The 14,915-nt window shown below is 35.7% G+C and overlaps 1 protein-coding gene across 3 annotated transcripts; it reads right to left on the bottom strand.

The window, feature by feature from the left end:
- Positions 1-11,644: 11,644 nt before the first annotated feature.
- Positions 11,645-13,760, bottom strand: LOC147543603 (uncharacterized). Of its 3 annotated transcripts, none has more exons than XM_086636977.1 (3): positions 13,404-13,760; positions 12,454-12,684; positions 11,645-11,931 (listed from the first exon to the last, which is right to left on the bottom strand). In XM_086636977.1, exons 1-3 carry the CDS (start codon positions 13,501-13,503, stop codon positions 11,852-11,854), a joined length of 411 nt encoding a protein of 136 aa, XP_086493103.1. In that variant the 5' UTR covers positions 13,504-13,760; the 3' UTR covers positions 11,645-11,851. The 3 variants fall into 3 exon arrangements, with proteins under 3 accessions (XP_086493103.1, XP_086493102.1, XP_086493101.1); XM_086636976.1 differs by having other exon boundaries at positions 12,454-12,751; positions 13,444-13,726; XM_086636975.1 differs by having other exon boundaries at positions 12,454-12,751; positions 13,404-13,724.
- Positions 13,761-14,915: the final 1,155 nt, after the last annotated feature.

Below are 14,915 nucleotides of genomic sequence, written 5' to 3'. Positions count from 1 at the left end.
CTTTTGTAAAACATCCAACTTATCACGACCTCCAAATTCAACTACAAAAGCAATTTTCTATTGCATCGAAAAATTTTGTTGGCTCTAATTCTTGCTTTGTCATTAATCTCTAGCTTTCTTTACAGAGTTTGCAATTTTCTATTCTTGCTTTGACATTTGACGATGATGAAGCAATATATGAATTCGTATACTGCTCATATTAGCAAGTGTTTGAAAATTCTTGTTGGCTCTAATTCTTACTTTGTCATTGATCTCTAGCTTTCTTTACAGAGTTTGTAATTTTCTATTGCATCGAAAGAGTCGAGATTTTGATGGACTAGGCAAGTGGTTGTGGTGAAGATAAACTTTAGTAATCACCCATTTTCCATCTAATTCTAGAGTAGCAGAAATCTTAACCTTGCACCTTGTTTTAGAGTTCGGTGGAGGATTTAATGGATTGCTACATTGCCTATAACTAGTTCCTGCTCGACTTCATGACTATGTCAAGCATTTTAGCACTTTGGTGTCTTTATCCCTTTTGGTAGATGTTTTTTTATAGGAATACCCAAAGCACATGAATATTTCTTGAAGAATTCATATATTGCTTCATCATCGTCAAATGTCATTCCGCACTCCGGAGCTAGTATTTCATTGTTCTCCATCTCTGCAAACACGAATCATAAACAAAAAAAGAAGAATATATGCATATATCTTTTCACGTAATCTATATTACAAGAAGGGAATATATACTACCGTTGTAGTATTGCTTTCGCTCTCTACTTTTTTTTCTCTCTCTCCCTCTCTTTAATCCAATAGGTATTGTTGTACTTCCTCTCTCTTATTCTCTCCAAGACTCTTACAACCGAGGTCAATGCTAAAAGCATTTTTCATATTTGACATTAATTGGCCTAATTGTAAAGTGTTATGTGTCATGTGTTAATGTGTTATGTGTCATGTGTTCATTTGCTATGTGTCAAGTGTTAATGTGCTATATGTCATGTGAGTATTTTGTCTCTCTCTCTAACTCACCTATATGGTAAAGTTGTGACAAATACTTTTTAATATGATTTTAATATCATTAGATGTAATGTCTCTTGTTGCTTTTGTTGGGATTTTTTTAATTTATCAATTATAGTACGGAGTGCCCACGATTAAAATTTCGTACCTGACCTCCAAATTCTTGGCCACGTCACTGGTAAAATTACCATTTGGGTAATGGCCTTTTTATTAGGATTTCATTTGTAGCTCTCTCTACGACGGTTACATTTTCATCAAAAAAAAAAAGACGGTTACACTTGGTAAGAAAGGTATATATGGATTGAATTGGTACAGACTGGATTGGGATGATCACTGTCCTCTTGCCACTTGCCCTACTGCACCTAGTATTAGTGTAGATGGTTGTCCGGTTGTTCATTAGCGCATGCATAATAAGGAATTTCTTATTCAAGTTTTAAGTTATGAGTTTACATTCATTAACCATTATAAAAGACATGAATGTGAACTTCGATAAGTTTTTTTGTAAAATAAATGGCTATTTTACATGAATATATGTAGTTACTGTGCAACAGAATAACTCTTTAGTTTTGAAAATCTTACAACATTAATAGTCACAACCTTCTCTAATGGGAATTTCTCAATCTTAGTAAGTGTCGACAAGGCTTATAGAGTGGGCTCGTGGAGCATTTGCCAACAAAACTGTAGTCATAGGGCTTGGGTTGGGCTAGCAAAAGCAGAGATAACTTGTTCAGGTTTGGGTCCTATATACATATTAAAAAAGAATTACTACTACTACTACTACTACTATATTATTTTTTCGGGATGATCCAGGGGGTGCAGCCGCACCCCATCGCACCCCCATGGATCTGTCCATGTATGGTGTCTACCTTATCTATTCTTACGGATTTAGGTTTGCATCTGAAACAACTGCTTTCACTTACTTTATTCTTTATTATTCCAGGTGATTGATGATTCCTTCTCGATTGCTTCTTTCTCATTGCTTCCTTTACTCAATATTACACCTACTTAACTCAGAATTATAACTTTTGCATGTATAGAGAACTGAGATGTATTCAAGCAGGCATGGAAAGGTAAAGACCGATATAATGATGTTCATAATAGATTGATGAAGTCTTATAAATCGATTCCGCAGTGGTGGTTTTATGCGATCATAGTTGTCATGATCTCTCTTGCCATAATTAATTCGATCTACTTCAGAGAATATTTTCAGATCCCATACTGGAGAGTTTTGTTGGGATACTTATTCCCTTTCATTCTAACTCTTCTGGCAAGTGTGATTGCTGCCACCACAGGCCAAGTAAGAATGACAAACATTTTATGAGTTATGTAGTTTAAACATCGAAACCGAATAGTTGGTAAATGTATTTGAGAGCAGGGAGGCATAGATATTTACGGGCTCTCGGAGATGATAATGGGAATATTACTATATCCAAGCTACTCTCTTGCCAACTTGGTTTTTAAAAGTTTTTGTATCTGCACTATGAGTACCACCTCGACTGTCCTTACGGAACTTAAGATCGGACATTACATGAAGATTTCCCCAAGGTAGATGTTTTTTTTGTAACAATATGTCAAGCATTTTAGCACTTTGGTGTCTTTATCCCTTTTGGTAGATGTTTTTTTTATAGGAATACCCAAAGCACGTGAATATTTCTTGAAGAATTCATATATTGCTTCATCATCGTCAAATGTCATTCCGCACTCCGGAGCTAGTATTTCATTCTTCTCCATCTCTGCAAAAACGAATCATAAGCAAAAAAAGAAGAATATATGCATATATCCTTTCATGTTATCTATACTATAAGAAGGGAATATATACTACCGTTGTAGTATTGCTTTCGCTCTCTACTTTTTTTTTTTTCTCTCTCTCTCTCTCTTTAATCTAATAGGTATTGATGTACTTCCTTTCTCTTATTCTCTCCAAGACTCTTATAACCGAACGTTCTTTAAGTTGGGTTAATGCTAAAAGCATTTTTAATATTTGACATTAATTGGCCTAATTGTAAAGTGTTATGTGTCATGTGTTAATGTGCTATGTGTCATGTGTTCATTTGCTATGTGTCAAGTGTTAATGTGCTATATGTCATGTGTGTAGTTTGTTTCTCTCTCTCACTCACCTATATGGTAATGTTGTGACAAATACTTTTTAATATGATTTTAATATCATTAGACGTAATATCTCTTGTTGTTTTGTTGGGATTTTTTTATTTATCAATTATAGTACAGAGGACCCACGATTAAAATTTCGCACCGGACCTCCAAATTCTCGGCCGCGCCACTGGTAAAATTACCATTTGGGTAATGGCCTTTTTATTGGGACTTCATTTGTAGCTCTCTCAATGACAGTTACACTTGGTATGGAAGGTATATATGGATTGAATTGGTGGGGACTGGATTGGGATGATCACTGTCCTCTTGCCACTTGCCCTACTGCACCTAGTATTAGTGTAGATGGTTGTCCAGTTGTTCACTAGCACATGCATAATAAGGAATTGCTTATTCAAGTTTTAACTTATGACTTTACATTCATTAATCTTTATGAAATACATGAATGTGAACTTCGATAAGTTTTTTCGTAAAATAAATGGCTATTTTACATGAATATATGTAGTTACTGTGCAAGAGAATAACTCTTTAGTTTTGATAATCTTACAACATTAATAGTCACAAACTTCTCTAATGGGAATTTCTCAATCTTAGTAAGTGTCGTCAAGGCTTTTAGAGTGGGCTCGTGGAGCATTTGCCAACAAAACTGTAGTCATATGGATTGGGTTGGGCTAGCAAAAGTAAGGATAACTTGTTCGGGTTTGGGTCCTTTTCGAGGATGTCTCATCTATAAGATGGGATAATGTAACTTCCTTCCAGCACATTAACAAAGTTTTGGCAATCGGGGTGGGCATTGAGAGACTATAGTATGATAAAATCTATTGAAATTTTAAAACAACTATGGGATTGAGAGAGAGTTATTGAAGTAGGTAGATTGCTGAGAAGGTTGGGTTGAAGATGGTGACCAAAACCAAAAATAGTTTTGCTTTCTTCAAAAAAATGAAAAAGGTTGAGAGATATTAATGGGTAGAACTAAAGTGATATAAGATTCCATTAAACACAAATCAAATCCATTATTTTAATGAAAATTTATTAGTAAATTTCCTGCCCAAGTCCCATCCTAAACTCTTCTGAAAAATAAAACATGACACCACACACAAACTACGAGCAACCTAGATAGAGACATCATCTCCACCTCGACATATTTGTCCCAACGAACACATTATTTGTTAAAACACACCAACAAACACATTATACCAAGGAGCTCGGTGGGTGGAAATACTTGAGGACTTGAGGGGAATTTTTTTGCTACCGTACAAAAAAAAGAAGGGAATCATAAACAAAAAAAGAAGAATTATATTTGTATATCTTTTATGTTATCTATACTGCAAGAAGGGAATATATACTAACGTTGTAGTATTGTTTTCGCTCTCTACTTTTTTTTCACACTTCTTAATGCAATAGGTATTGTTGTACTTCCCCTCTCTTCTCTCCAAGACTCTTACAATCGAACGTTACTTAAGTTGGGTCGATACAAAAAGTATTTTTATTATTTGACATTAATTGGCTTAATTATAAAGTGTTATGTGTCATGTCTTAATGTGCTATGTGTCATGTGTTCATTTGCTATGTGTCAAATGTTAATGTGCTATATGTCATGTGTGTAGTTTGTTTCTCTCTCTCTAACTCACCTATATGGTAATTTTGTGATAAAATAATTTTTAATATAATTTTAATATCATTAGACGTAATATCTCTTGTTGTTTTATTGAGATTGTTTTTATTTATCAATTATAGTATGGAGGGTCCGCGATTAAAATTTTGCACCGCCCTCCAAATTCACGGCCACACCACTAGTACAATTACCATTTGGGTAATGGCCTTTTTATTGGGACTTAATTTGTAGCTCTCTTAACGACGGTTACAGTTGGTATGGAAGGTATATATGGATTTATTTGGTGGGGACTGGATTGGGATGATCACTGTCATCTTGCCACTTGCCCTACTGTACCTAGTAATAGTGTAGATGGGTGTCCGGTTGTTCACTAGCGCACGCATAATAAGGAATTGCTTATGCAAGTTCTAACTTATGAGTTACATTCTTTAATCTTTGTGAAAGACATGAATGTGAACTTCGAATAATTTTTTCTTAAAATAAATGGCTATTTTACATGAATATATGTAGTTACTGTGCAAGAGAATAACTCTTTATTTTTGATAAGCTTACAACATTATGTTGGGAATTACATGTCTCTAAGACTACCCTAATCATCTAACTAGTGTTGCTAGTGGAATCTCAAACATCATATGTTTAACACTAGATTATCCAGGATCATATGCATGCACTAAAGATGAACTAGAAGGAAAGAAGAATACCTTATTCGCTTTCCCACGAACTAAATCCCGACTAGTATTCGGAAGATAAGAGCTTCAAGTGTAGCTCCTCTACTTCAGACACCGAATGTATAACTTGAACTCCCTTCTTTCAGTCAGCTAGGACCTTCTTGAAGGTTGAGATGAAGAACTCCTTCTTCTAGACTTGATAGATAGAATGGGAACCTTTTCTCCAAAATCCTCTTCTCTCTGAGATGTATGAGAGAGATGATTTTCTCCTGAGAAAATTCCACACCTTTTATGTTCTCTTATTTGGTCCTTATATAGGCAATACCTAATAAGAGTCTTCCTCAAATTAGGATTTCTAAAGTCCACAGATAAGATAAACTTGTCAGAGTCCCATCTGACTGGGAATCCTAATAAGAACAAATTCCTATTAGGGTTTCCCTAAATGTATGGCCGGCAAGAATAACCCCTTAATGGGCTTAGTCTGTCTGGCCCACTACCCTCTTATGGCCGACTATGGTCGAACCCTAAAGGGGTTGCACCTAGTTGGCCTAAAAGTGGGTTTTACACTTTTCCGGGCTTCCTCTCTTAGCTCAATTCTTTTCTATCCTTTTAAGCACTATCAGACTGGATTATATCCATCTATAGGCCAGTTCCCACAAGTCTATTCTCTTCGTACAAGTTATCATTCTTATGTGTAACTCGTTGTAGGATCCGATCTATGTTAGCTGCAGATAACCAAAGTGATCCGACAGTAGTAAGCGGCTTCTAGCTAAGCATTACGACTCTTAATTGAACCAGACTTGATGATCTTCCGAATAAGGTCATCTTGATCCTATAAGCCAAATCGTACCCATTACCATCTTGGTCGAAGGACACTCCTTCAGAAAGAAATTCCTTCAGACCGAAAGGATATATCCTTCAGTCTCCCACTTGTACTTAAATAAGTGCAATGCTCGATTCCATGTCTTTTCGTATCTCATCTGATACGTCATACTTATCAGACTTTCTTTATCAGGAGAACAAACTGTTAAATCAAATGATTAACTCTTAATCCATTTGAGCACGTCCATGCATTTTCAGTTGTCACTCCTCAAGTGGCCTAGAGATATTTTATTCTAACTTTTGTTAGGAAGACATATTCCATTCTTGTACACCCACTAAGCTTCATGTCTATCTTGTTTCACCCGACCTCCGTTTTTATAACCTCCTTTCACGGCAAGGCGTTTGACGAGACCAAGGCTCGACATTCCTTACATAAGATGAGTGAATACTTATGTTTTGAGGAATCTTTCCAATTTGCTAAATGAGAGTTATGACGTTCATACCTTCAACTCTTGAAGCACTCTCACTTGGTGGGTTTCCAATGTATCAACTTATACACCCATGAAGCTAACTTCAGTACTCTTACTCCCATAACCCAAGAAACAGCGCTATCTTGTCAATCACTCATGCTAGTCTTCTTCAGTCATTATTGTCCAACCAATGACCTGGGCTAGGGATGATATAATGGAATCCTTCCATGTTCACTTAGTAGGAGTTCTTTCATTAGATCACGTATCTATAAACCTACTTGGAACTTTCTATTATTTTGGACTGTCGTCTAAATTCTAAACCACAATTTAGATGACGAAATAAACTAATTTTATTTTGGACAACAAGAGTTTGTCAAAGTTTAGTTCCCCACGTAAACTCTTTATGTGCCCCATTTTACAAGTCTCTTAGGCCAGTCTTTCGTGACCCTAATTCCTTAAATTCGTACATCTTCCATGTTCGATTTAAGGTGACAGTTTAGTTGTGGATTCAATCCATGAATCGTTTCACTTTTCTCATTATTATCATGCTGAAGAACGCCTTCATCAACTCTTACGATAATATCAGTTTCTAAAACTAAAACTAAAACTTCCTAAGTCCTAATTGTACTTTCTTTACTAGTAGAGTTTGCATCGACTCCCAGCATGAAACCCTTTTCATCTGGTTGTCCTTCCTAAAAGATTCCTATCTTTATATTCGGAAGATTGTTATTTATGACTTTCTTCAACCAATACTTTCAGAGATTCGTGCTCCAAGCATCTTAGGACGCTCTCTGTTACTTATTGGTGACGACATCAAATACTTCTGGTATTTCTAGATGTGCGGGTAAAAATCGATCATCTCCATAATCGATCTTATGTCTTTATGACATAAGTGTTTCCCCTCATGTATACTTTTGCTCATCAGAATTTCCGAATTCTGAGTCTTGCTTGGCAGTGTACCATGAGAGATGGGTAGAATCTCTCTAAGAGTATTTCTAGTTAGCCCTCTTCAAATTTCTTTTAAACGAGTCATATCATCTAATGATCTATCACTATTTAGATCTCGATGCCCTAATGTTTTACTCTAGTCTGGTGTCTTATTGAGTCAGTTCCCTAACTGTTTCTCAATCTCAGTATGTCTCACATACCGGACGTAAAACTAACTTGTTTCACTCCCACTTACCCTCTTGTCGAACAAGACTCTAACAATTCTTTTCAGAAAATCAACGCTCGAATTTATTTACGAATGTTAGATATCATCTCTTACTTCTGATCTTTTATGGACTTTTTTGAGTCAAGCATAAAATCTTATTCAAAAGACTCTTCTTATGAATTCATTTATCTTGATCATAAATTCAGGAAATATGGGTGTTTCCATCCATGTATGGTTTTCACTATGAAATACCAACTTGGATTCCATTTATGATCCTTTTGACTTTCAACCAAATTTCTGAGTATGGTTCTGCTACAGTTTTTGTGGGTCTTCTGAAGACCCACTCGGGGTTTTGAACAATATCATGAAACCTTCTTAACTCTTTAAGAAGTTTCCATGCGAGTTTTTCTCGTACTCCCATTTGTTGCTCATTCGAATCAGATTCGATTATTTCTCCCACTTGTCTTCTTGATCAACTCCTTTCAAGGAAGACACCATCGAGAGCAACAATCCAATTGTGTTTCAATGTCCTGAGGGAAAAACCTCATATTTCTTCTCTTGAAGAAACTATGTCTAAAGTTTTTAGACTTAAATAAAAGACTATTTTAGAACTCCTTCTAAAATCCATGCTCGTATGGAACTCTTTTATTTACTATAGCAGTTTTAGTTTTTTAGTGGGTAGGCAGATTATATTAGACCCTATTGTTTTGGAAGACTTGTTATGACTAAGACTTTTGATTTCATCAAAATCTTCAGTCATGGAGATTCATTCCTTGATTTAGGTCTAGTTTTTAAAACTTTTCTTAAATTCGAGTTTTTATTTTATTCTAGTCACATTAACCATAATCTTATGCCACTGTTGAGAATTACATGTCTCGAAGACTACCCTAATCATCCAACTAGTGTTGGTAGCGGAATCTCAAACATCATATGTTTAACACTACGTTATCCAGGATCATGTGCATGAACTAGAAGGAAAGAAGAATACCTTATTCGCTTTCCCACGAACTAAATTCCGACCAGTATTCGGAAGATAAGAGCTTCAAGTGTAGCTCCTCTACGTGCGACACCGAAAGTATAACTTGAACTCCCTTCTTTCAGTCAGCTAGGACCTTCTTGAAGGTTGAGATGAAGAACTCCTTCTTCTAGACTTGATAGATAGAATGGGAACATTTTCTCTAAAATTTTCCTCTCTCTCTGAGATGTATGAGAGAGATGATTTTCTCTTGAGAAAATTCTACACCTTTTCTGTTCTCTTACTTGGTCCTTATATAGGCAATACCTAATAAGAGTCTTACTCAAATTAGGATTCCTAAAGTCCCACAGAAAAGATAAACTTGTCAGAGTCCAATCTGACTGGTGATCCCTATTAGGAACAAATTCCTACTAGGGTTTCCCCTACTGTATGGTCGGTCAGACTAGCCCCTTAATGGGCTTAGTCTATCCGGCCCACTACCCTCTTATGGCCGGCTATGGTCATCCCCTTAAGGGGTTGCACCTAGTTGGCCCAAAAGTGGGTTTTACACTTTTCCGGTCTTCCACAATTAGCCCAATTCTTTTATATCCTTTTAAGCACTGTGGAACTGGATTATATCCATCTATAGGCCAGTTCCCACAAGTGTATTCTCTCCGTCCAAGTTACCATTCTTATGTGTAACCCATTGTAGGATCCGGTCTATGTTAGCCGCGGATAATCGAAGTGATTCGACAGTCGTAAGCGGCTTCTAGCTAAGCATTACGACTCCTAATTGAACCGGACTTGATGATCTTCCGAATAAGGTCATCTGGATCCTATGAGCCAAATCGTACGCATTCTCATCTTGGTCGAAGAACACTCCTTCGGAAGGACATTCCTCCAGACCGAAAGGATATATCCTTCACATTAATAGTCACAAACTTCTCTAATGGGAATTTCTCAATCTTAGTAAGTCCCGTCAAGGCTTTTAGAGCGGGTCAACAAAACTGTAGTCATAGGACTTGGGTTGGGCTCGTAAAAGTAGGGATAACTTGTTGGGGTTTGGGTCCCTTTCGAGGATGTCTCATCTCTAAGATGGGATAATGTAACTTCCTTCGACCACATTAACAAAGTTTTGGTAATCGGGGTAGGCATTGAGAGACTATAGAGTGATAAAAACTAATTGAAATTTTAAAGCAACTATGGGATTGAGAGAGAGAGTTATTGAAGCAGGTAGATTGCTGAGAAGATTGGGCTGGAGATGGTGACCAAAACCAAAAATAGTTTTGCTTTCTTAAAAAAAAGGTTAAGAGATATCAATGAGTAGAACTAAAGTAATATAATATGCCACTAAACACAAATGAAATCCATTATTTTAATGAAAATTTATTATTAAATTTCCTGCCCAACTAGCACGGCCGACCCGAAATTTTTTGAGGCCCGAAGCGAACTTAGTAAATGTGGCCCCGAATTTTTTGTATAGAAGTATAATTTTCTATTACTCCTTATGCTTTATTTATCAGCTTTCTAAAGAAGAATATATCCATATGTAAGGTTGCAAGGGTTTTACACATAGTAAAGTTTGTGAGATCTCACACATATTATGCAAGATTCAAACACATGTTAAATTGCAAAGTTCAAAAATAGTTGCATGAGTTTGCAAAATGAGTTGAAACTTCAAAAGTATCAAACTTGGAAACCTTTGTAAAGGGCTTCTCTTGGAGATTTCACCGAGAGTATCTTCTTGAGTTTCCTAAAATGAGTGGGATGGAGGGAGAAAAAGGGAAGCATAGAGACATGAAGATAAAGGTGGAAAAGTGAGGAAGTGAGAGTGAGAGTGAGGGATGAAGGATAGAGGTATGAAGAGGAGTGGCGGTGAGAGAGTGTGTTTGTGTCTGACTCGTTGGTAGATGACCATGATACACTTCACGCTGACAATCAACTTTTAGATGCAAAGATGACTAGACTAGACTAGAGAGAAATGATGAGAAAAAATAGTGTGGAAAAATGTAAATAGACCTGGGTGAATTTAACTGGAAACATAAACATGAAGGCCAAAGTTTATAGTTGACAATAATTAGGGCTAAATTCTAAAGATGGTTATAACACCAGGGGCCACATTTGAATTAACATTTCAAATAAGGTTAAAGTGGCTTGCAGGTGAGCCACAAAAGAAATGGTGGCCCGTAAGAATAATTTGGATTTAAAGTGGCTTGGAGTTGGACGTCATCCTTTCCATGTTTTGTGAGCTGGTTATTTCGTTGAGGTAATTTCTAGAAAGGTCAAAATAATATTGAAAATAAGTAGAAAAGCACAAAACATTTGAAAATTATTATTCAGGTCAAAAAGTGTGCAAATACTAAAATACGCTTTTATGTCATTTTTTGTCATTTTGTGTAACTAAATTCTTTTATTTTTCTTTAAACTTTAAATCGATATAACTTTTGTTTGAGATGTCGGATTTCTATAAAAATTATATATTTAGAAATGATTTTTCATTAGCTTTCTAACAAGATCCACTTTCAATATTTTTTTTCAAAAAAAAAAATCGGAAAAAATGCCGTTTTTGCAACAATCTGTTATGCAAACGTTTTTGCAACAATCTGTTATGCAAACGTGTTTGCAACAATCTGTTATGCAAACGTGTTTGCAACAATCTGTTCTGCAAACGTGTGTTTGCAACAATGTAAACTGCAAACATGTGTTTGCATAATGAGAGAAAATAAGTTTTAGTGGAGAGAGTGGAACCCTTGATGTTATATAAGAATTGAGAGATTAAATGAGGAAAATAAGAAGTTCTATATATCTTTGATATAACTTAAGATTACATAACATTAGAGATTACATGATAATCTTCGTGGTACCTTAACAAAAAAAATCATATAGAGTTCGCTATAACCGAAAAACTTCCATCTCGAAAGAAAAACAATTACCCATCCAAAAGCGAAAAACCTTACTTAACCACTGCCTTTGCTTCTAAACTATATCGTTGTGTTTTGGCGGCTTCTCTTGTCATGTCCAATCTTCAAACTCAAAGCCAGTGGCATTGTGAAATGGAATTAGGCTTCAAGTACCACCAAAGATCAAGCTAGCATGAAGTCTCCGAAAACAAACCCACGATTTTTCTATTCCATAAATGCTTATTTCTGCAGTCAATTTCAGGTTAATTAGGAGTATTAACTTTGTAAGCATTCATCTCAAATCTAGTTGGTAAGGAGTATAAAAGATATATTAACTGAAGATGTATCTTTGTAGAAGGTCAGCTATACTATAAAAGCAACTAGAGCGAAAAAGGAATTCTATTAAACTAAATGGGTATAGAGTGACTTGGCCTATAGCCACTGAGTAGCTCAATTGTTCAAAACAAACAAGGTAAATTCAAAAGAAATTGGTAACTTAAATGTAACACATGATATGGTTACGGGCAGGAATTTAATTTATTTGCATTATTAAATATAAATATATGAAAAGATTTAGCAGCGACACCTATGAGTCACAGCAACATGTTGTAGCTGACATGATCACAATGAGATGCATGTACAAAACAATTAAACATCTCTAATGACATAATCGAAGAACGAGTTATAAATCAAGAGGCTAAAAAGTGGAACATATTCAATAAGCAATATCTACAAAGTATCAAGAAGGTAGAGGTATCGACCAAGTACCTGCAACTGGCCTTCTCCAGCACACGAAATAAAGAGAAGCTCTAAACAACCCAATACTATTTCCAAAAGATTCATCTCTTTTACTAGACGTGGTGTTAGACTTGGTACAGTGAAGAGTTGCACAGAAAAAGGATGGGTCCATAGTGTAAGCAATCTCTTCTGGTAGAGGTTGGATCTTCTCAGCACCTTTATGCTTCGAACAGAAGCCCTCACGCTTCCAAGCAGTTTCAACTACACAATCACAACACCCACCACCCGTGTACATAAGAGAATAGTTGTGGTCTTTGTGGTTTTCATTCTGAAAACAAAATCAAGATAATCAGCAAAACCAGCACATAAGAATGAAACTTATCGAAGTGATAAATTATCTCTTTATCGACACCGATACCCTCAGATGTTACATAATGCTTAATTGCTTGTTTCTCGAAAATCAAATTTTTGTAGTCATTATAATCCCAAATACCAACTAACTTAAAATCAGAAAACAAATTGAATGCATACAAAAGCTTTAAACCCATAACAATGAAGCGAACGAAATTAGAATTTCACTTAACCAAGTTCTGGATGACCTTAAAATGGGAAATGAGGAGATTAGTCTTTCCTAAATGTCATTTCTTCATAGGCCTAGACACCAAGAACCTAACCTCATTACCTACCTGAACCATTTTTTCCTGCCTTTCAATTCAAGCATTTTCATACAATTTTTGTTTTTTTTAAATAGCTTCAATTTATGTTCTTCTTCATCAGCAACAGAATCCACCCAATTCAATTAATTCGATCCTCAAATGACAGCACAACAAAATGCATTTAACCATCACTAGAGAACAAAAAACCTAATTACCCATTTCCACAATTAGGAAAGAATTAAACCCCACAAAAACAAAGCAAAATCACTATCTATTATCAATTTGAAGAAACCCCCATAAATGTCAATGAAGAAATCTAAATACCTGCAACAGTAACAGGTGAATCGTCGTCTTTTGATCTAACCTGATCATTAGTCTTAGAAACCAAGTTTTCTTGTACCCTTTGACAGAGTAAACAAGCCATCTGAACAACTCTAACAGCAACATCTAATTATTTAGAGTATTTATCGGATTCTAATGGTTTAAAAGTTCCGATACTCTCGTCCTCCATTACCGACGAACAAGGTTTCTATACAAAGATAACGATGTCGGAAGAAATCTAAGAAGAAGAAGAAACTATAACGAACTAAACTTCTTAGAGAGAGAGAAATGAATCAGAACACATGAAAAAGCAGAGAAGATTTCGAAGAAGAAGAAGAAGAAGATTTGGAGAAGAAGCATGGAAGAAGAAGAACCCTAAAAAATTTCTGGTTTTTTGAGAGATAAAATGAGTTTTGATATGCAAGGGTATTTCGGGAATTAATATTATTTTATTAATAGTAATTATTAATATTATTTTAAACCTAACCTCTAATTAGCCCTAATATTTTGGTAGAAAATGACTAATAGTAATAGATTGAGGCTTTTTTAGTTATTTAAAATTCTTTTACTATCCAAATAGTCATTTTCTCTATTTCGTTTTCTTTATAGGCACCTTAATGATAAGAAACCAAATGTGACGCGTAAAATTGTGTGGCCCAAAGTGAGCCCAAGTCCCACCCTAAACTCTCTTGGAAAATAAAACATGACACCACACACAAACTACGAGCAACCTAGCTAGAGACATCATATCCACCTGGATATATTTGTCCGAACAAACACATTATTTGTTAAACCACACCAACAAACACATTATACCAAGGAGCTCGGTGGGTGGAAATACTTGAGCACTTCTGGGGAAATTTTTTCTACTGTACAACATTACCGAATCTTGAGGCAGCAACTTGGCATGGTTTTACCATCTGTAATATTGTGGTGATTGTCCGCCATAGCTAAAGTTCTTATGATTAGGAAACAAAGGAAGATGAGTATAGAAAATATTGTTGCGAATAAAAATGAGCAGCCATTATGGATACTGGAAGAGGGAATTTTTTTTGTTGAATAAGGGGAAGAGTAAAGGAAGGGATGAAGGAAAGAAATGGGTTGAGTGGCTTTTTGTATGTGTGAGAGTCGGTGGTGAGACTTAACTTGGAAGTCAGTTTGGTGAGAATCCAATTCCAAATTGGTTTTTCAAATTGAACTCAAAACTGGAAACTACTCAAAACTTGGAAACTGCTCAAAATTTAGAAACTGCTCAAAATTTGGAAACTGCTCAAAACTCAAGATTGGAGCTAATTTTCACGGCTATATATAAAGGGTTTGAGTATTGGTAAAACATCAACATAACAATTATTCAACATAGAGTGAGAACAATTGTGAGAGAAATTTTATTCATTATTTTGAGTGGTGTTTAATTTCTCGGTCGTCGAAGATCAAGTATAGAAGGTTATTTTCTATACGGTACCATCTTGGGACGAACTTGCGGGTTGTGTGAGTCGTTTTCATCTATCCTTCCGT

This window comes from Eschscholzia californica, unplaced genomic scaffold (genome assembly GCF_041429995.1).
Source record: "Eschscholzia californica isolate CP2 unplaced genomic scaffold, dmEscCali1.0.p SCAF_4, whole genome shotgun sequence".
Taxonomy (NCBI): domain Eukaryota; kingdom Viridiplantae; phylum Streptophyta; class Magnoliopsida; order Ranunculales; family Papaveraceae; genus Eschscholzia; species Eschscholzia californica.
Note: the sequence above shows the minus strand (reverse complement) of the source record. Positions and strands in the feature narration are given on the sequence as shown.